General features: G+C 39.0%; 1 protein-coding gene across 5 annotated transcripts in view; it reads right to left on the reverse strand.

Moving 5' to 3' along the window:
* Positions 1-20,218, reverse strand: part of DYNC1I2 (dynein cytoplasmic 1 intermediate chain 2) — a 55,721-nt gene extending 35,503 nt beyond the window's left edge. For 4 of the 5 annotated variants that reach the window (XM_007537798.3, XM_007537797.2, XM_060177715.1 and 1 more), the window contains exons 1-4: positions 19,818-19,972; positions 18,019-18,135; positions 15,131-15,248; positions 2,500-2,590 (exon numbers count right to left, since the gene is read on the reverse strand). In XM_007537798.3, the coding sequence (XP_007537860.1) occupies positions 2,500-2,590; positions 15,131-15,248; positions 18,019-18,126 (317 nt within the window). In that variant the 5' untranslated portion in view covers positions 18,127-18,135; positions 19,818-19,972. Of the gene's footprint in view, positions 1-2,499; positions 2,591-15,130; positions 15,249-18,018; positions 18,136-19,817; positions 19,973-20,061 lie in introns of those variants that run through there. The other variant, XM_060177713.1, reaches the window with a different exon arrangement.
* Between the last annotated feature and the right edge of the window lie 1,646 nt (positions 20,219-21,864).

The raw sequence follows: 21,864 nt of genomic DNA on the forward strand, positions 1-21,864 counted from the left end.
GAAAACAATCTAATTGGATTAAAGAAATCCTTCACTTGAAAAATAAGACAATTTTAGAATTTAAACAGCATTATGTGTATGCAAAAAAGAGAAGGAGAGAAATAAAGAAGAAAAATTGGGCTGGGGAAACAACAGACTTTCATGACTGAGGCACCAAAGGTTTCAGGTTCAAGTGAAGATTTACTTTGTGTTAATCAATATGAACAGCAACAAATTCAGGCTTTGTTAACCAGACTGGCTTCTCTGATCAGCTTTCTAAGGAATGTTCAGCCCACAGTCCTAAAATTGCATGAGAGTTCTGACTGTTACTAACAGCACAGAACTCCTTAATTAAAGATGTCATTTCATTCTAAAGTTAACTAGAGCTTCACCTCAAAATACAGTCAGCACTGAGCTAGTAGGTAGCTCAACAGGTAGAACACACATCTTACTGCACATTAAACCCTGGGTTTGATTCCTGGCAACACACAGAAGAACTACAGATGACTGAATGATGTTCCGAGAAAGAAAGGTGGTTGTGTTGTGCTTGCCTCCCTCCCTCCCTTCCTTCTTTTCCCTCCTCTAAGCATATATAATCAAAATAAACAAATAAATAAATAAGAGCAAAAAACGGTCTAAGGAGGTCACTTCATAGTGTGCATATAAAGCTCTTGGTTTATTCAACAGCATGGTGTTGGGGGCAGTGGGTAAATAGCTCCCTTGGATAGTAGGATAGCAGATGGTGTGTTGCTTTGCTAAGTGTGCAACCCAGGTTCAAGCCTGGCTCCCTCTGCACTGAAGGAAGCTTTGGCGCTCTGGTCTCTTTCAATTTCTCTCTATCTGATAATCAAGTCATCCTGGAAGTGACAAAAACCAAAAAAGTAACTGATTAAGTATTGAGTTTATGTATCATATAGTCTCCTTGTTTCTTCTTTCTTGTCTTTTTAATACTTATTACTTTATTTGTAACTTCAACCACCAGTGCATAGACAGAAAGAAGACAAAATTTGTTAACTTATTTCCAATTAAAAGTTAAGTCAATTTTTCCTAAGAGGACATTTAAACTTCCTGATCTAAAATAAGGATTTTGAGTAAAGGATTTTGCTAGTATTGTTTAATCTTATTTCAGCTGTCACAAGAAATGAAAAAAATATGTTGTGAAATAAAAAAATGTGTGTGTGTGCGCTGACTTATAGGACTGTTCTTGTCATGAGTGCACACTTCCACATTTTCTCAAGACAGGTGTCAGAATATCTCACCCTCTACTAAGGCACCAATACAATCTTTGGAAAGAAGTTGAATTTTATTTATTTATTTTTGTTAAAATTTTTTAATTGGGAGTCGGGCTGTAGCGCAGCGGGTTAAGCGCAGGTGGCGCAAAGCACAAGGACCGGCATAAGGATCCCGGTTCAAACCCCGGCTCCCCACCTGCAGGGGAGTCGCTTCACAGGCGGTGAAGCAGGTCTGCAGGTGTCTGTCTTTCTCTCCTCCTCTCTGTCTTCCCCTCCTCTGTCCTATCCAACAACAACAACAATAATAACTACAACAATAAAACAAGGGCAACAAAAGGGAATAAATAAATAAAATAAATATTAAAAATTTTTTTTAATTATCTTTATTTATTGGATTGAGACAGCCAGAAGTCAAGAGAGAAGGTGACAGAGGAGACAGGGAGACACCTGCAGCCCTGCTTCACCACTCGCAAAGCTTTCCTCCTGCAGGTGAGGACTGGGGGCTTAAATCCGGGTCCTTGCACACTGTAACATGTGCACTCAGTCAGGTGTGCTGCCACCCAGCCCCAAGAAGTTGAATTTTAAAAAATATTTTTATTGGGGGAAGGATTAATGGTTTATAGTGAATACAGTTGTAGGTACACGTGTAAAACTTCTCAGCTTTCTGCAAAACACTCTCACCCCCATCCTGGATCTTCCTCTACAATCATGCACCAGGATCTGAGAGTTTTCCCCTTCCCCAGAGTCCTTTACTTTGGTGTAATACACCAAACCCAGCCCAAGTTCTACTTTGTGTTTCCCCTATCTGTTCTTATTTTTCAACTTTTATCAGAAGTTGAGTTCCTATTAAATTTTTGAAAAGCAAATTCTAAAATGTAAACAAGAAAACAAGAGATAAAGCTCTATAAGGAAGATGTGAGTTCAGGAAAGTTTAGCAGTAGGTACTCTTAATGTTTTCGTAACTGCTAATTTTATTCATGATGTTTTATGCATTATACTGCTCACATCCAAAACATCTACATAACAACAAAGTGTGTTTAAACAGGAAAAATCTAAATGCATTAACAAGCTATCATAATGTACACCATTAGCTACCTAAAATGAACTAATCATGATAGTTAGAATAGAAAAAAATTCCTCCAATAGACAATAATTTTATGACATTTAGATTTCAAAATTTAGGACTAACTCAACATATAGCCATATCAAGCCCCTCTAAGTACTGACAGTAAGTATCCAGATACTAAATGTATTCTATCATTAAAACAGTAAAAGAAAATGACTGTACCTAGATCCCACTGCACCATCTCCAGAGTCTTGGCTTCCAGCTTCACTTGGCGTGCTCACAGATTTGGAGGATGGAGACATAGGAGGAGGGACTAAATAGTGAAATAGACAGGTATCCGCTGTTACTACACGGAGAGGTTGCTCAGCTTATGACGTTTCAAAAGTAATTTAACATGAAATAATTAACCAAAAGGAAAAAACAATGGCAGAAAACAAAAACAAAAATATATGAATGAAAATGAACAGCAGAAAGAAAAGGAAAAAGACAAAGTTAACAATACATGCTAAAGATCCATGCAACTTCTCTTGCAAAATGCATTTGGGCTCAATTAGAAAACAAGGTTATAGAAAGATGCATCGTTAATTCAGTCAACACCAAATGTGGACACTAACTGTCAAAGGAGAGCATTCCTTATCACCTTTCTACCTTCTCATTTTCACAATTACCAGATACAAATACTGCTGTAAAATCAAATCTCTGAAGTATGCTTCAGAAGTCAGTTGTCTCAGATTTATTTTAAAATAACCTTTGTGTCCTTTTATTAAAGTAAATATTTGTATAATAAATTTTGCCTACCAGTTTTTTCCTTTTAAAAATGAATGACTTAAATGAGATCACATCTCTCCAACAACAAAAAATAGAGCAACTTAGGAAAATGTCCATAGATAAAGGAACCACTCCTTTTAAAAATCCATTAGTTTCCAGCAATTTGGAGGAAAACGCAAACAGGCCATAAACCAGCATGCTTTCTAGACGTGACGCATAACATAAAGTGATGCATGCGATTTCAACAAGGCAAGACTTATGTTAACTTCCTTACCCCAGTATTCAGAAAAAACTGAAGTGTACAGACAAAGATACAGACACCCGAAATATTCTTAATCCCTTCTTATAGAAAAATACAGTTTTCATAGTATATAAAACAAACAGCAAATGCATTCCCTAAATCATCACTTTAAACATTGTGTAACAACAGCTGAACGTGCACATCTCATGCTCTTACATTTGTAAAAGGTTTTGATTACCATGTCAGGGAGTATAGGAGGATCACCACTGCCACCTTCTGGTTAAATCTTATTATATATATGCTCTCACTCAATATTTTTTAAAGTACTTTTCCAATGTATAACACTAAATGATAAATCATTGCTGTTGAGCTTCAAGCCCTTCTTTAAGTCCACTGAAAAGAAGTTAAGTTCCTAGTTTCATAGGAACTAACTAAAAGAAACATGTATCCACATAAAAATGTATGTTTTGGAATAGAGAAATTCACTGAATCCTTAGTACTATGTTTAAATGTTTACATATGCTGCAGTAAAAGCAGTGGGTAGGTTAATCTAACAAAATCTAGTAGTACAGTATAATGAATTACACCCTAAGCATGGATACAAAACTGTATATATATTTTTTATAAAGTCTAATGGTAGCCAATAATAAAACATTAAAAGAGAAAAAAATCATAACTAGGATGTATGTTTCCTGATTTACAACAGTTAACTCTTACTTGAATTCTAAGATTATAAACACAACAAACATATAAAAACCATCAACTGTTTCTAATTTTATGATCAAATCCCTCAGAAACAATGATGAAATTATCTTCATATAGTTCACATGTGAATGGTACACACCTTTGTACTGCATGGTACAAGTCAGAATATCTTAAAGTGACAAACTAATATAATATTAAAAGTAATATGAATGCTCCATAACTTCCCTTAGTTTATATTTCTTCATCTTTTTGTGCATCTCTGATGCTTTGCCTAGTCTCAGTCTGGACTAAAAGAGAAACATAGAAATACCTAATAGTGCTGATAGCACTTTTAAACACAAAGTATTTTTTGAATATATTAACATTTAATATAGGGAAAAAATAGGTATTTTCAAAGAATCAGTTCTGTATTCTTTCGTATATTTAACTCTACAGGAAAGTAATTTTTCTACATATATATGTGGCATTAGAGAATAGTAATTTCCTATCTAACTAATCATTTGTAGCAAACTATAGAGTTCCTTTCTAGTTTAACATATTTCACTTTAAGGTAACTTTAAGTATTAATGACTCCACTTTGCAATTTCAACAGTACTCTACTTAGCTAAGACTCCATTTAAAAACAAATACTGCACAGGGTGGTGGCTCAGGAAACTGAAGACATGGTTTGCATGTGTGAGGCCTGGTTTTTTGATTCAAAGCACCAAATAAGACTGAGTAGTGATCTTGTCTCTCTCACAAAAAAAAAATAAGCAAACTATTTTTAATAACACGTGACTTAAAATTCTTCATGGAAACAGATTTAAAAGTAATTAAATATATAAACATAGGAAAACCTAGTTAATCCTGAGATGAAAGTTTCAAAAATTGAAAAATAAATTGAAAGAGTGATGCTACCAAATTATCACTGTTTAAAAACCAGAGGTTAAAGAAATCACTGTGACTTAGAATTTTTAACTAGATAAAAATCTCCATCCCAGAACTGCATTTTTCATACCAAAAGATAGTTTTCAGGTCACCCTAATGGAAAGAACCCTCTCAGGGCTTATAGCAACAGTAGTTACTTGGTCCACCAACTTTATCTTATAATAATAAATAATGTATATTACAGAAGGGAAAATGTGAAAAAAGAGTATCTCTACAACTGAAACTAGAAGGATATTAACCAGGAAAAAGGGAATGGTGGTGTTATCTCGTAGCACCCATATTTTAATCAGTTGGTTTCAAAAAGTCAATGATAACAGTAACTATACAACAAAGCAGCAACAATGCAGCTCCAGACTCCCAACAAATAACCCCCCAAAACAAAAGCATAAATTAAAAGCATAGATTAAAAAAAAACAAAAAACAAAAGCATAAAGTAAAAAGCATAGATTCAGGAAGGTTAAAAAAGGGAAGAGGAATTTACAGAAGCCAGACCTTCTACCTTCTGCAACCCACAATGACCCTGGGTCCGTGCTCCCAGAGGGATAGAGAATGGGAAAGCTATCGGGGGAGGGATATGGAGATTGGGCGGTGGGAATTGTGTGGAGTTGTACCCCTCTTACCCTATGGTTTTGTTAATTAATCCTTTCTTAAATAAAAAAAAAAAAAAAAAGGGAAGAGGAAGAGGAGGAGGAGGAGAACTCAGAATTGGGAGATAGTTCACTCAACAGAGGATGTACCTTGCCATGCACAAGACCCTGGATTCAAATCCTGACACCACATGAACATACCATGGATAGCATCAGGGAGAGCTCCATGGATGGAGTGGTGCACAGGTATCCCTCCTCTGTCTACCTTCTGAAATCAGGGCAGCTTGGAACATTCCTAAACATGACCACAGAATGTGAGCTCAGACCTACAAGGATGCAGAGGTTACATAGGCTCCTAAGCTGAATATGGGTCCCAGATCAAATCGATGGGGTCTATAGTCAACAATATTTATACTCCTTTCCTTTCCCATATTTGGGAGCTACTCTCTTCTTTGATCTAGCTTTCTAGCCCTTTTTCCAGCCATGACATCATCTCCCCAGACAATAACTTGGGTACACACCTGCATATCCAGAGGTCAGGCTCAGGAAAAAAATAGTACAGTCATGGGCCCTTTGGAATATAACTAAAATAGGGCTACTAGCTATCATCAAAACAGAGACCTCCCAACTCTTCATATGAACCATTCCAGCTTTTAGGTTCATGATTAGTCAACAATTTGTTTGGCTTTATATGTTAACTCTTTTTTTCAGCCACCAGGTTCAAGATGCTATCATGATGCCAACTGGACTTCCCTGGGCAGACAGTCCCACCAATGTGTCTTGAAGAACCACTTCCCCAGAACCTCACCCCATTAGGGAAAGAGAGAGACAGGCTGGGAGTATGGATCGACCTGCCAATGTCCATGTTCAGTGGGGAAGAAGTTACAGAAACCAGACCTTCCACCTTCTGTGCCCCATAATGACCCTGGGTCCATACTCCCAGGAGAGGGGATGGGATACAGAGTTCTGGTGGTGAGAATTGTGTGGAGTTATACCCCTCTTATCCTATTGTTTTGTCAGTGTTTCCTTTTTATAAATAAAATTTTTTTAAAAAAGTTTAAAAGTTGGGTCTGCAACGCTCAGCAGTATCATGCATGTATAAGGCCATGAGTTCATTCATTGGTGTTGCATTACAAACAAAACAAACAAACAAACAAAACTCGTGAGACTCAATGCTAGAATTCAGCTTTAAAGATGGTTAAAGAGATCAGCTTTGGAAAAAACAAGCCATTAATAATTAGCTTTTGTCACGTATTTGAGGTGTGATTTGCTTAGTAAGAACAGTGGCTGAATCTGATTATCTTTACTCCACAGTTATATGTAAAAAATTGCCTACAGCAGTGCTTTAAATGGTATAAAATAAAAACATGTGTTTGTGATATATTTATAGAGCAATATGAATAGGTTTATCCCTTCCGTGGTATATATTATTTATTATTACAAGAAGTTGGTGGACCAGGCAAATGTTATCAAGTCCTCAGAGCGTTCTCTCCATTAACCAGGGGCCAGGTGGTGGTGCACCTGGTTAAGTGCACACATTATAGTGCACAAGGACCTGGGTTCAAGCCCTTGGGCCCCATAGCAGGGGAAAAGCTTCACGAGTGGTGAAGCAATGCTGCAGGTGTTTCTCTGTCTCTTTCTTTCTCTATTTTTTCCCCCCTCTCCTCTCAATTTCTTTCAGTGTCTATCCATAATAAAAATAAATAAAAATAAAAATTCTAGTATGTGAATAGAGCAAAAATACTCATTTTCCCTACTAGAGAAACATGGTGAAAATATGAAAGTAAACTGAAAAATAAGTGTGCACAATGGAATTCACTGACCATGTAAGTAATATTGAAAGGCTTTAATTCTCTAAAAATTCAATCAAGAAGAAATTTCCTAACAGTTAAGATACTGGCCTTCCTAGGTTGTAAAATTAACGTTGCTATCATCTGTCCTGAGAAGAGTATTTTTAAACCACAAAAGAGTAGGAACACACCTGGGTTTAAAATTAGATTTAAGTTTGAGTCAACCACTCAGAAGTCTGAGATGGGGAGGTGGGCAGTAGCGCAGTGGGATAAGCGCACGTGGCGCAAAGTGCAAAGACCAGTGTAAGGAACCTGGCTCCCCACCTGCAGGGGAGTCGCTTCACAGGCGGTGAAGCAGGTCTGCAGGTGTCTGTCTTCCTCTTCTCTCTCTATTTCTCTCTGTCCTATTTAACAATGACGACATCAATGAAAACAACAATACTTACAACAACAATAAAAAAACAACAAGGGCAAAAAAGAAAATAAATATAAAAAAAGAAGTCTGAGATGAAGGATGATACACCTTCCAATAACTTTATTAATGATTAGATTTTAGTTATTTTATTTATTTATTTTGTCATCACTGGGCACTTGCTTGCTTTACTGCTCTAGGTCAACTTTTTTTTTTTTTTCAGATAGAAAAATAGAAGGGGGTCAGGTGGTAGCACACCCGGTTGAGCACAAATATTACAGTGCATGAGGACCTCAGTTCAACTCCCTGGCGGTGTCTCTCTATCTCTATCCCCCCTTCCATCTCAACTTCTCTCTCTCTGTGTGTGTGTGTGTGTGTGTGTGTGTGTGTGTGTGTGACAGAGAAAGGCAGAAAGACACTGAAGCAATGAAGCTTCCTTTAGTATGGTGGGAGACAAGCCCAAACCTGGACCATGTGCAGGGCAAAGCACGCGCGCTATCCCAGTGAAGCACCTTGCTGGTGCGCGAGCGCACTCTCTCTTAACAGTTAGCTCTTTTTTTATGCTGGAGAAGGGAGAGAGCCAGAGCATCACTCTGGCACATGTGATGCTATGGACTGAACTCAGAGTCTCATGTTTATGACTCCAGCACTCTAAACACTGTGCCACCTCATGTGTCACCCAGTTTTTATTTTGTTTTGTTTTTCTTTTTGTATAGAGACAGAGAAATTGAAAGAAAATGGAGGAGGGGAGAGAGAGACATCTGCAGAACTGTTTCACTACTCTTGAAGTTCCCCTCCTGCAGGTTGAGACTGGGGACTTGAACCCGGGTCTTTGTGAACTATAATGGGTATGCTCAACAAGGTACTGCACACTCCGGTCTCCCAATTTTATTATTTTTTAAATAGAAGAAAGTCTCTGGAGCAAGAAGGGACTTTTGCCAGGAAGAAGGGCCTAGAAAAGGCAGACAGCCAAGGGAGGCGAGTGTAGGAAGTGGCAGTGATGACAAAGAAAGTAAATGGTAAGAAAGTGCCTCTAGACAATTTCAAGTTGTTAGACATCTTATAGATCATCAATAGTTGATATTTCCTGCTCAAACAGTCTATGTTACAATAATGTCCCCTTGTGGTTACAAGTGCTCCTAGCCTGAAATGCTAATACTGAACTGGTTTTCAAACCTTACAGTTTTGGGGCTAGAACTGCTTTAAACCTTAACATATTGATTTTTCTCTTTTCTTTCTTATTTTTTTTTCTTTTTATTTATTACTGGATAGAGACAGAGAAACTGAGAGAAGAGGAGGTGATAGAAAGGAAGAAGGAGAGAGAAAGAGAGACACCTGCAGCCCTGCTTCACCGCTCATGAAGCTTTCCCCCTGTAGGTGGGGACCAGGGACTTGAACCTGGGTCCCTGTGCACTGTAAAGTGTGCGCTTAACCAGGTGTGCCATCCCCTGGTCCCAGTTTTTCTCTTTTCTAAGCCTCTTCTTCTGACAATGAATTCTAAAAATCTCCACTAATCTCCCCTAAATGTTTAATGTGCTTTATCCTCTTCAGTGTAATACAGAGCACCAGATCAATTTTTTAAAAAGAAATGAATACATTAAATTCTAGACTAGTAAAACATTATAAGGTACAATTTATTAAAATTAGGTTAACCTTGAAAAGTGGCTCATACATGGAAAGCATTCTATATAAAAATCAGATTTATAAGGCTGGATGATAGTTCACCTGACAGGGTGTGTACCTAGGCTTAAACCCGAGCACCACATGAGAGTACCATGTACTAGGGAAAGCTCTACTGTTATGGAGTCTCTCTCTCTCTCTCTCACTCTTTTTCTTTCTCTCTCTTTCTCTCTCTCCCTCTCTCTCTTACCCTTTCTCTTTATCTGAATGAAAAAGTCAGCCTGGTCTGGGGGTATTAACTGAATGGGCAACATCCATGTCCAATAGAGTAGTAATTACAAAATCCAGAACTCCATCCTTCTGTACCCCCAAAAGAAACTGGTCCATACTCCCAGAGGGGAAACTGACCAGAAGGGGGAAGATGACCAGAAGGCAATGGCATTGTCATGCAGGAGACTGGGGGCTTGAACCCAAGTCATTTCAGACAGTAATGTACGCCCTCAACTGGGTGTGTCACTTACTAGTCCAGAGATTTACTTTCTAGGTGGTTTGCTCACTTGGCTGGCAAGTTGGTGTTGTCTGTTGTAGCAGGGCTGAGTTCCTGTATAATGGTAACATACCAGAACTGCATACTTGAGGGACCAGAGGAACCAGGTTCAAACTCTGGCAGCAACATAAAGTCAGACCTGAACAGTGTTCTGGTCAAAAAAAAAAAATTTTTAAGTACACACATGCCACCACCAACAATAACAACTATCTAAAGGTGAAGGTTCAAGTTATAAAACCTAAAGAATAAAATGTAAGAGAATATATCCACTCAATGTAGAAAAAAGAGGCTAAAACACAATCAAAAGAGGACTATAATTCATAGATCTGGAATATGAACTTATCATTTAGAATTTCAATTTATCAACATGAGGGGTTTTGTTCAATAAAGGATACTGTAAGTAGAGTTAAGAGTTCAGACTGGGAAAGGCATTTTAGGGGGTGAAAGGTTGCCAGGGCTTCAACATGCAATGTATGTGTTCTTCCAAAGATATACTCCAGCCCTGGAAGAGGTAGTTTTTAAAAAACTAAAGCAGGGGGGCAGGCAGTAGTGCAGCAGGTTAAGTGCACATGGGCGAAGCGCAGGGACCTGCTTACGATCTCAGTTTGAGCCCCCGCCTCCCCACCTGTAGGGGTTCACCTCACAGGCGGTGAAGCAGGTCTGCAGGTGTCTATCGTTCTCTCTCCCTCTCTGTCTTCCCCTCCTCTCTCCATTTCTCTGTCCTATCCAACAACAACAACAAGAACAACAACAGTGACAACAATAACAACAACTAGGACAAAAAAATGAGAAAAATGACCTCCAGGAGCAGTGGATTCATAGTGCAGGCAATAACCCTGGAGGCAATAAACAAACTAATAAATAAGTAAATAAACAAACAAAACAAACTAATACTTCAAACTGTGTCCAGAGATGTCAGGCGTGGAATGTCAACCTTCCAGCTTCATTACTCTGGAGAGACCTTTCCTAGCTCATAGGACTCCTTAATTTCATTTTGGGTGGTGCACTTCCTACCTACCAAAGCCTCAAAACCTCAATATAGACCAGGGCTCATGAGATAGGGCTTATGTACATCCATAAATTAGGGGAAAGTATATACCTTAAGGAAAAGTGCACAATAGTTTGCAGTGAGTCAATAAATGCAGCAAGCAGAAAGACCTAAAAAAAAGACACCATAAAGTACCTAATCAAATAGTTTCTACTTACACATAGATACCCTCCTCACCTACTTCCTATTTCACTTCCCTCAATGACTCCAAAGCTAACCTTGCCAGACAAAGTAAGGACTACAAATGCTGGATAAGGGCAAGAGGCTGGCATACTTTAATGACTCTTTGGTCACTACCATCCACCTCGGGCCCTAGTCAGGGAGGGAGTCCTGGGATTCCCACACAGACATAATGGGCCTAGACCTAACATCCCTCTCACTTGTCACTGTCACTTGTCATCTCCATAAGGAACAACATAATGGAGCCCTTTGTGGGCCCCTATAGCACCTTGCCCTCAACGTGGATCAACAATGGTAGGGAATGTTCCATTCTCTGAAGGGAGGTTGGATAGCATACTCTACCTATTACCAGAGGAAGATGGGTCCTGAAATTAGTGCAGCCTGGAATGTTCCTAGCAGTGACCACAGAATGCGAGCTCAGACCTACAGGGATGCAGAGGCCACATAGGCTCCTGTGTGGAATATGGGTCCCAGATCAAATCGATGGAGTTTGTAGTTAGCAATATTTACATACTTGCCCCATATTTGGCAGCTACTGTCTGCCCTGACCCAGCTTTCTAGTCCTATTTCCAACTAGACAATACCTTGGGTCCACCTACATGCTAGCTGTCAGGCTCAGGCAAAAACCAGTTGGGTCATGGGCCCCTTGGAATATACCTAAAATAGACCTACTAGCTTTTTCTAAAACGAAGACCCAAAATCTTCATCTGCAATTAAAAAAAAATTTTTTTTTGTTATTGGATAGAGACAGAGAGAAATTGAGAGAGAAGGGGTAGACAGAGAGGAAGAGAGACAGAGAGACACCTGCAGACCTGCTTCACCGCCTGTGAAGCGACTCCCCTGCAGGTGGGGAGCCAGGGCTCGAACCAGGATCCTTATGCCGGTCCTTGCGCTTTGTGCCACGTGCGCTTAATCCACTGCACTACAGCCCAACTCCCTCATCTGCAATATTCTTGCCTTTAGGTTCATAGTTAGTTAACAATTTATTCTGCTTTATATCTTAACTCTTTTTCAGCCACTAACTTCCAGATGCTACCATGATGCCAACTGGACTTCCCTGGGCTGACAACCCCAGCAATGTGTCCTGGAACCCCGCCTCCCCAGATTCCTGCCTCTCTAGGGAAAGAGAGACAGGCTGGAAGTATGAATCAATCTGCCAACGCCCATGTTCAACGGGGAAGCAATTACAGAAGCCAGACCTTCTACCTTATGCACCCCATAATGATCCTGGGTCCATACTCCCAGAGGGATAAAGGATTAGGAAAGCTTTCAAGGGAGGGGATTGGATACAGAATTCAGGTGATGGGAATCATACCCCTCCTTATCCTATGGCCTTGTCAATATTCCCATTTTATAAATAAAAATTTAAAAACTATAACAAAATAAGATGTTCCCCCTAAATCCACAAGAAACTCCTACAAATCAGCAAGATAAAGAACCTAGATAGTAAATGAATAATGAGTATGAATATGCAATTCAGAAAGGAAGATCTGAATGGCTAAGAAGTCTATGAAAAAATGTCAGTCTCACTATAATCAGATAGATGTATTTTAAAACATTTTAGCATACCACGTTATACCCAATAAATTGGCAAAAACTTGAAAATCTGGCTAATATTAAGTGAGGATGTGAATATGGTAAAATAGTTACGTTCTTATCTATTGATAAGTGATAGTTTGTAACCATTCTTTCAGTTTGTAACAATTCTTAAAAGAGATTTTATAGAACCTAGTATATTTAAGAAGCCTATATACACTAACACAGTAAATAAATTTGCTTTTAGATTAATTTATATTTAATTGCCATCAGGATTATCACTGGGGCTTGGTGCCTCCACAACAAATCCACTGCTCCCAGTGGCCACTGTTTCCTTATATCTTTATTATTATTTTTTTTCTAATTTGATAAGACAGAAATTGAGAGAAGAGGGGGAGATAAAGAGGGAGAAAGATCCTTAGAGCCCTGCTTCTCCATTTGTGAAGCTTCCCTCGCTGCAGGTGGGGCCTGGGGGCTTGAACCTAGGTCCTTGTCCATGGTAAGCGTGTACTCAACTGGGTGCACCATCACCCAGCCCCAACAAATAAATTCTTAGGCATAACACCCTGGAGAAAATTTTCTATAGTCTTTATGGGGGAAGAATATAATATCTGTAGCATGGCATATGATATAGCAAAGCAAAGAGATAGAACCAATCTAAGTGCCTATCACCAGGGAACACAGAAGCTAAATATGATATGTAATGGAATATTTTGCATAGAGATAAATAACTAGCTATATATGTAGCAAGATGGACATACCTCCAATACAAAGCTGTTTTACAAAAAGGAATAAAGAAAATGAGATACATAGCACAATGCTACTTACGTATGTCAAACATAAACACAGACATACAAAACCTTGAAATATGGTGAAACACACATAGGACAGATTAAAAGGAAATACATTAAAAATGCAAGAGAGAGTACTGCAAGATTGGAAAGGAAAACAGAGTTGAAGACTGTAGATGGTATATATATATGCAGTCTTTAAAGAATTCATGTGAAGTGTTCCATGAATAGAGAAAGAAGAATAAGGGAACTCAGTGAAGACATCAAAAAAAAAAAAAAAAAAAGGCTAAGGGCAGGGATATATAGCATAATGGTTATGCAAATAGCCTTTCATGTCTGAGGCTCCAAAGTCCCAGGTTCAATCCCTCATACCACCAACAAGCCAGAGTTGAGCAGTGCTCTGGTAAAAATAAATAAATAAATAAATAAATAATTTAATATAAAAGGCTAATGGTTCATAAAATGATTAAAGACTACACAACTAACAAGGAAGATGGCTTAGTACTAGAGTATTTTTTAATAAAATGAAAATGTTCTGATACATTTTACTTTTTAAAAGATGTCTTTTATTTATTTCATAGAAAGTGGAAGTGGGGAGAGAGAGGCAGCATATCACTTCCCCTTTCCTGTATATGCAATGCCAGGGATGGAAGCTGGTGCCACCCACCTGCAAGTCTGGCATCTAGCTACTGAGCCCCAGCCCCGGCAGCTTCACTTATTTAAAACTGTAACATGTAACATATGTTTATTAAATGAAGACTTCCAATTATTTGATTTCAACCTTCCAATTCTCACAATATAGAGAAGGCAAATGAACTGAAGACATAACAATGAAATGGGCCAGGAAAGTAATCAGCTTTGTCATTTTGAAACCTTTTAGAAATATCCATTGTAAGGACAATTCTGTGACAGTTTCACACCAGGCAGACTAAAGCAGTTAATTTATGTGTGGTGTTTGTCCCTAGGTTAATGAAATTAGCCCACAAGTTAACTGGAGATTTTAAATCACCCAAAAGACAAAGGGTATGTTGAATTAAAATAGTATGTAGTAGTATCCGCTAACAATTATTTTCATCAAGCTTCAAATGCTTTTGAAAGTACAACTAGATCTTTAGCACTTCTACTATTTTAACTTTTTGATCTAGTACTGCTCTCAAAATAATTAATTACAAAAAAAAAAAAAAAGATTAAGTCAAACCACTGCCAACTCGAGCTACCAGTACTACTTCAGCACTGACAGAAAAAACTTGTAAGTTCCTACTTCTAACACAGACTTTGAATACTATTATACTGTACTTCTCCACTGAAAGGAACATGGAATTAAAATCAGGAATCACAGTCATCTTTGAGATTAATATGGTATGGCTCAAAAAACTTGTTTCTGAGTTCAATCCCTGACATCCCAGGTGCCAGAGTGGTGCTCTAGTTTCTCTCCTTCCCTTACCCGACCCCCATCTTGTGTTAATAAATAAAAGATTTATTTATTTATTTTAAAGAAAGCATGTTCAACAATAGATAATTAATCTTTCTGTTTTTCCAAACAAAATAACTATGTAGCAGCATATCTGGAAAAAAAGGCAGTAAAATAATGATTTTTTGAGGCACAAATAAGAAAAATAAATTATGGCAACTCATTCATTTGAGCTGAACTGAATAGAATTTATGCTTATCTCTTATAAACGTATATATTCTTATCCTTACCAATGGGGGATTCTGGAGTCAGCCCCATGCTTTGAAGCAGTGCTTCGGCTTCTCTTCTTTTTTTTTCAAGATCTGATTCTTCTTGCACAGGAGCTACTGCTTCCTTCTTCTGATCAGTCTAAATTTTTTTTTAAGTTAAAAACTTGTTTACATATGGTCTGAAACATTTCAGTGCGCAAAAATGTACTTTCAACAGTGTACATGGTATACTTTTAAAGGTGAATTTGGTTTGGAATACAGATTAAAAGCCAATAATAATTAAAAAAAAAATCTGGGGAGTCGGACAATAGCTCGGCGGGTTAAGCGCAGGTGGCACAAAGAGCAAGAACTGACATAAGGATCCCGGTTCAAGCCTCGGTTCCCCACCTGCAGGGGAGTTGCTTCACAGGTGGTGAAGCAGGTCTGCAGGTGTCTATCTTTCTCTCCCCCCTCTCTGTCTTCTTCTCCTCTCTCCATTTCTCTCTGTCCTATCTAACAATGATGACATCAATAACAATAACAATAATAACTACAACAATAATAAAAAAAAACAGGGTAACAAAAGGGAAAATAAATATTTTTTAAAAATCAGCTTTCCTAATATATCATCTCCACATGATATATACTAAGTTTATATTTCTAAAGATAAACTCAAAAAGTATAGTCAACTTCTTATTATGTATAGTATAAAAATTCTACCCATGGTTAGGAATTATAGAAATCTCCCCCATTTACACAAAAGCTTAGGTGGAAATACCACAACAATATGAAACAAAGATGCAAATACTTAAGTAGTAATATATCTTAAGTAAATGGACAACTTGATTTTCTAAAAAAATACATGTTTCAAGAAGTTTTATCAGAACAAAGCTTTTCCTTTTTTTAATTAAATTTAATTTAAAGGTCTTATGCTATTAAAAACACAATTGGGTTTGGTCAAGTTAAAAATTACTTTTTGCATAGTATAAACCAATGTTTTGCTTTCAAAATTTTTTGCCAGATTTTGTCATTGACTACTACCTAAACTAAACAAACCTCAATACCTTCAGATCATCTAAAACATCTTAAATGTAATGTTTCAAAAAAGTTTTACATGTACCGATTTCCTATTTTGACTAGACAGCTATTACTCTACACTGGTCTATAGTGAATTTCAGTCTTGTCTGTGATACCATTTTAACTTCAAGAAGTCAAATTTCATCAAAATACTCCAAACAGTTATATCAAGTCAACAACTGTATATAACAATGCATCAGTATATTCCTTGTTTAATAATACTGAATCATCTCGTTTTATGTTTTAGAAAATTTAAATTAGATAGAAATCATGTGGTAGCTATATCTTATAGGCTACTTCTGCAACTTAAAATCATTCCTAGAAAACCAAAGTCAAACATGCTCCCAGAAACAAAGGTTTGGGGGTATAGATAATACTTTGCAATGACTCTGCCAGTCTGAATACTTCTTTTACTAGCTCATTTTTAATCAGACTGCTAACTTAAAGTTCGTATAATAATTTATCATAGACTAGTTCAGAATACACTGAAAATTCTTCAATTCCAGGCTTTTTATAGCATCACAATATTTCAGTATATAAACTAAACTTTCACTTTTCCTGCTGCTGATTTTTCTTTTTCCCTAAGAGATTTATAGGATCTGCTGACTGACTATTGCTTAGGATATCACATAGAAACAGTTAATACTAACATCATACCTAGGACAAACCATTGTAGACTGGCCATCTAAAATATACTTGTGATAGGCCAGGGAGATAATTCAAATTTAGATCACCAGGTTTGCATGCCTGAGACCTCAAGAGAGGCCAGGTTTTGTCCTGCCACTACTCAGCACTCTCTCTCTCTCATGAAAACAAAAATTATATCTTTTTTCTTTTTTTTTAAATAAAACCTCTCTGTGGTAAAGCATATAAACTTGCCTAAAGAGCTTACGTGGGTATAAATGTACAAGCCAGTACAGGGTGCAAGTAAAGTATCTCCAAGTTCAAATGTATATTTGTTGTACATGACAAAAAATCAGAAGGCAGACACAGCAAATCCAACTTTATGATATTATCAAACCTACCACTTAAAATATTTCACCGGGCCCAGCGATAACACACCTGGTAAAGTGTACACATTACAATGCAGAAAGACCCAGGTTCAAGTCCTTGGTCCCCACCTGCAGGGAAGGAAGCTTCACAAGTGGGTGAAGCAATGCTGCAGGCCTCTCTCTACCATTCTTTCTTAATTTTTCTCTCTCTCTCTCTCTCTCTTTTTTCTTGACCAGAGCACTGCTCAACTCTGGCTTATGGTGGGACTGAACACGGGACTTTGGAGCCTCAAGCATGAGAGACTCTTTGCATAACCACTATGCTATCTACCCCTGCCCTCTCCATGTGTATTCAAAATAAATAAATAAAGAGGAAAAAACAAAAAATATTTCAATGCAAATATTTAATATCAACTTATAAGAAAAATAAATACCCTAATTATTATATTTTTCTCTTTGCCATTAATATTCAGACAACTTATAAGCAATTCAGATTAGTAAGATATTTAAATAAGTTCAAGATCGAAACTAAGTTATGCTATATGTGCCACGCCTCAGGAGCTCTTCTAATGCAGATGTCCCTTACTTTATATAGTAGACATACTACTAGAGGAATAGATAACGTGAACTTTTATAAATCAAATTTCTGAGATGCATAGATCTGTACATAACTCGCATCTTATCAGTTCTGTCATTTTCACATCCTTCTTATCTTTAAAATGACCCACCTATAAGTGCTATATTTATAATAATAATTGCTGGATATTTTACTACTATGAAAGAGCAACACAGAGGTGCAACATAATATAAATAAAATCCAATTATGTTATATTAAACTTATTTTTTAAAAATCAAACATACTTCCTTTTTCTTCCTTTCTTCTTCTTTCCTCTTCTTTTCCTCTCTGATTTGGGCCAGTCGCTGCTTCTTCCGTTCCAACTCTGCCTTTAATTCACTTTTGTCCGACATGCTTGTGACCTTAAGCAGCACACAGTTACAATCACTAATGTATTAGTAAAAGCAACACTGTTTCAAAAAAATTAATCTACAAGAGAACAGTCTCAAGAGGCTATGTAATTCAGTTCTCTCTAAAAAGAATATATAAAATACATATTCATCTATAAGAAGAAAACAGTCTAAAAGGTCATGCAGTCATAGCACAGTTGAGTGGCCTCCCTGTGTCAGTTTATTTTCTCTTTATTGCAAAGGAAGGGACAGTGCACAGAGAGGAAAGTGAGGCAGAGACATCACAGCACTGCTCTATCATCCATGGAGCTCCCCTGGAGCAGTGCTGGTGCTCACATGTGGTGCTATGGTTGAAATCTCACCAGTGACAAGGCAGGACTGCCACCAGGAGATATTCTCACTGCCCCCAATTCTATTTTTGAAGCAATGGGACACATATGTTACAAGACGTGAACAATAGTATAAATGAAACTAAGAAATATTTTCTGAGTTGAACAGAGTAGCAAGCACACAATAAACTCTTTAAATTCACATGTTCAAATTTAACACCTCTCAGTGTTACTTAATAACAATATATCTGGGCATTAGAGGAAAAGGGTCAGACCTGACTTTCCTAATGGCTGGTGCTCTGCCTCACATCAGGCCTCCTAGGTAGCGCGTCTTGGCAAGTCCTGCTGAATTGCCAAGAGGACACGGATAGGCATCAAGAAGTTCTTGTGCTATATGACAGATTTGATCTATCTCCATAAATCCTCGAAATGTAATGAAAAACACTGAGATCAGACACAGTTCCTACAAATTCTGTTAAGTGCCATGTAATTTTACTATGGAGGAAACACACACACCACCAGCATTATCATGCTTTTCTATCAGAAACACTTATAGGAAGTCATTTTTTTTTAGTCAAAGCCCAACATCAAAGCCTGACCTCCTTATGTGTATATAGCTGATGAGCCCAACTCCTCCAAAAAGGCCAGAGCCTCCAAAACCGACTTAAAACTATCAGAAAAGAGAGTCTCTGGAATCTTGTGCTGCAACCTCCGCGTTGGCGAACTTTTCAAAACACACGCGCGGGCGCGCGCGCACACACACACACACACACATGCACACACACACACACACACACGCACGCACACACACACGCACACACACGCACACGCATGCACACGCGCGCACACACGCACGCACACAAACACACGCACGCACACACACAAACATACACACACACACGTGCACACACACACATGCACACACGCACGCACACACACACACGCACGCACACACACACGCGCACAAACACGCACACACACGGTGAGGAGACGACAGCGCTGATGACTTTTACTGGCAGGAGAGAGCCAGGTGAGGATCCCTGCTCGCCGGCATCAAGGCTGAGAGGGTGCGGTCCAGTAGAGTCGTCTTGGAAGGGGGCCACAGGGCACCGGGCAAGTCTCCAGGCTCCTCGGCCCACCTCCAGAGGCTCAAGAAGGGAAGGGAGTGAAGCTGTCTCCCACCCCCCGCGCCCAACGCCCCATCGCCCATCCTCCAGGGTCCCCGCACTCGGCTCTCCCAGCCTCTCCGTTCTCCCCGGAACTGGGCCCGGCGGCGCTGTCAAGAGGACTTGCCGAGCCGCCCGAGGAGTCCTGATGAGAGACACAGCAAACAGAATGGCCATCAGGAAAGAGTGGAAAACCCACCGGTCAGGTGGCGGGATGGGAAGGGTTTGCCCGCCTGCAACTTTCCTGCAACGTCCCCGGCTTTCGCCCTGAGCTCCAACTGTCGCCGCCACAATCCCCGCGGCTTCCCGGAGCACACAAAGAGGGATGGGCGGCGGCTGCTACGGCGAGAGCTCAGGGACAAATGACTTCGCCAGAATGAGGTCTCCCTCAGACAAAAAAGAGGGGGCCAGCGGCGGAGACTCGTAGCCCTCGCGTGATTTACCTGTGTAATTCAGAAGTCAAGCGATGAAGTAAAGAACCCAGCCAGCCTAAGAACTCCAAGTGTCTAGGCTCGGCCCCAAACTGGAAGACTTACAGCTACTATCTTCCGGCAGGGTAAGCAACCACCGCCCTTGCCGTACAGAATGACAGGACTCCGGGGAACTACAAGCCCCAGGCCCACCGGAAATTGCGTCTTGGAGCAATGCATTCTGGGACCTAGGGCATAGTAATCGCAAGGCATGCTGGAACATGTAGTGTTTCAATCTTGCCCTGTCCCACTTTCAGACCTCCTACAGGAAACCAAAAGAAAAGTTACCTGGGGGAATCGGGCTGTAGCGCAAAGCACAAGGACCGGCATAAGGATTCCGGTTCGAACCCCGGCTCCCCACCTGCAGGGGAGTCGCTTCACAGGCGGTGAAGCAGGTCTGCAGGTGTCTATCTTTCTCTCCTCCTGTCTTCCCCTCCTCTCTCCATTTCTCTCTGTCCTATCCAACAACGACAACAACAATAATAACTACAACAATAAAACAACAAAAGGGAATAAATAAAATAAATATTTAAAAAAATTAAATAAATAAAAAAAGTTACCTGGGCCTTCTCGTCCGTTAGTGTTCACAGTGTTCTTATGTGTTGTATAGTAACATCTTTAGCTCGACATTGGTCAGGTTTTAAAAAAGGTTATATTCCAATGGTGAATTTATTTTGTGAAGAACATTTCTAAAGCAAATATACCAGTTTTAGGAGATATGCCTTACAGCGGTTTCATATGACATCTTAGGTAAAAACGTAAGTATGTTAAGAAACATATCAAATTGCTACCCAGTATTTTGTTGTAGTGTAGTAAAAAAAGAACTGTTGTTTTTCTCTCAAAGAATTTTTTTTTTTTGCCTCCAGGGTTATCTGGGTGCATTACACTACGAATCCACTGCTCCTGGCAGCCATTTTTCCCATTTTGTTGTCCTTTTTGTCGTGATTATTGTTGTTGTCATCGGACAGGACAGAAAGAAATCGAGAGAGGAAGAGAGACGGGGGAGAGAAAGACAGACAACTGCAGACCTGCTTCACCGCCTGTGAAGCGACCCCCTCTGCCTGTGGGGAGCTGGGGGCTGGAACTAGGATCCTTCCGCCGGTCCTCATGCTTTGCGCCACGTGCACTTAACCCGATGCGCTACTGCCCGACCCCCTCAAAGGATTCTTAAAAGTATTTTTATACCACGGAAAGCTAAACCTAGCAAAAATAGTTTCCTCTGTTGGTTTTTAGTATGAAAAAAGCTAAAACTGAATTAAAGTTAACATCGAAGTAATGTCTTCCTTCTACTCTAGAAGCTCACAGTTTAAATCTAAGATTAATTTTTAAATCCTAAGGTCCTTGGGTCTTTCACTAGTCTTGTTGTATTTATATGCAAGCTAAATATCCCAGAAATATGATTGGGGGCAGGGAGAACCCTTTAGGTTCCATGATTTTACCTCCCACTTCATAACCTGAATTTTCAAAGAGCATTATACCAACTTTTTGTTTTCTTTCTCTTCTTTATCATGATGGAAACAGAGAAGCAGAGAGAAACAGAATGAAAGAGACCATAGCACAAAAAATTCTTTTAGTGTGATGAGGTCCAGGCTCAGGCCTGGGTTGTGCACATGGCAAAGCAGCACACTACTCAGGTAAGTTGTTTTGCTGGGCCTCTTTCTTCTTTTCTAAGATTTAGATTTCTCTTATTACTTTGAAATTTTTTTTTATTATTGATTGCTTACAATATGTGCCGTTTGCTGGGAGCCAAATGCAGAAAATACATCTTGACCCTGT

Source organism: Erinaceus europaeus, chromosome 18 (assembly GCF_950295315.1).
Source record: "Erinaceus europaeus chromosome 18, mEriEur2.1, whole genome shotgun sequence".
In the NCBI taxonomy this organism is placed as follows: Eukaryota; Metazoa; Chordata; class Mammalia; order Eulipotyphla; family Erinaceidae; genus Erinaceus; species Erinaceus europaeus.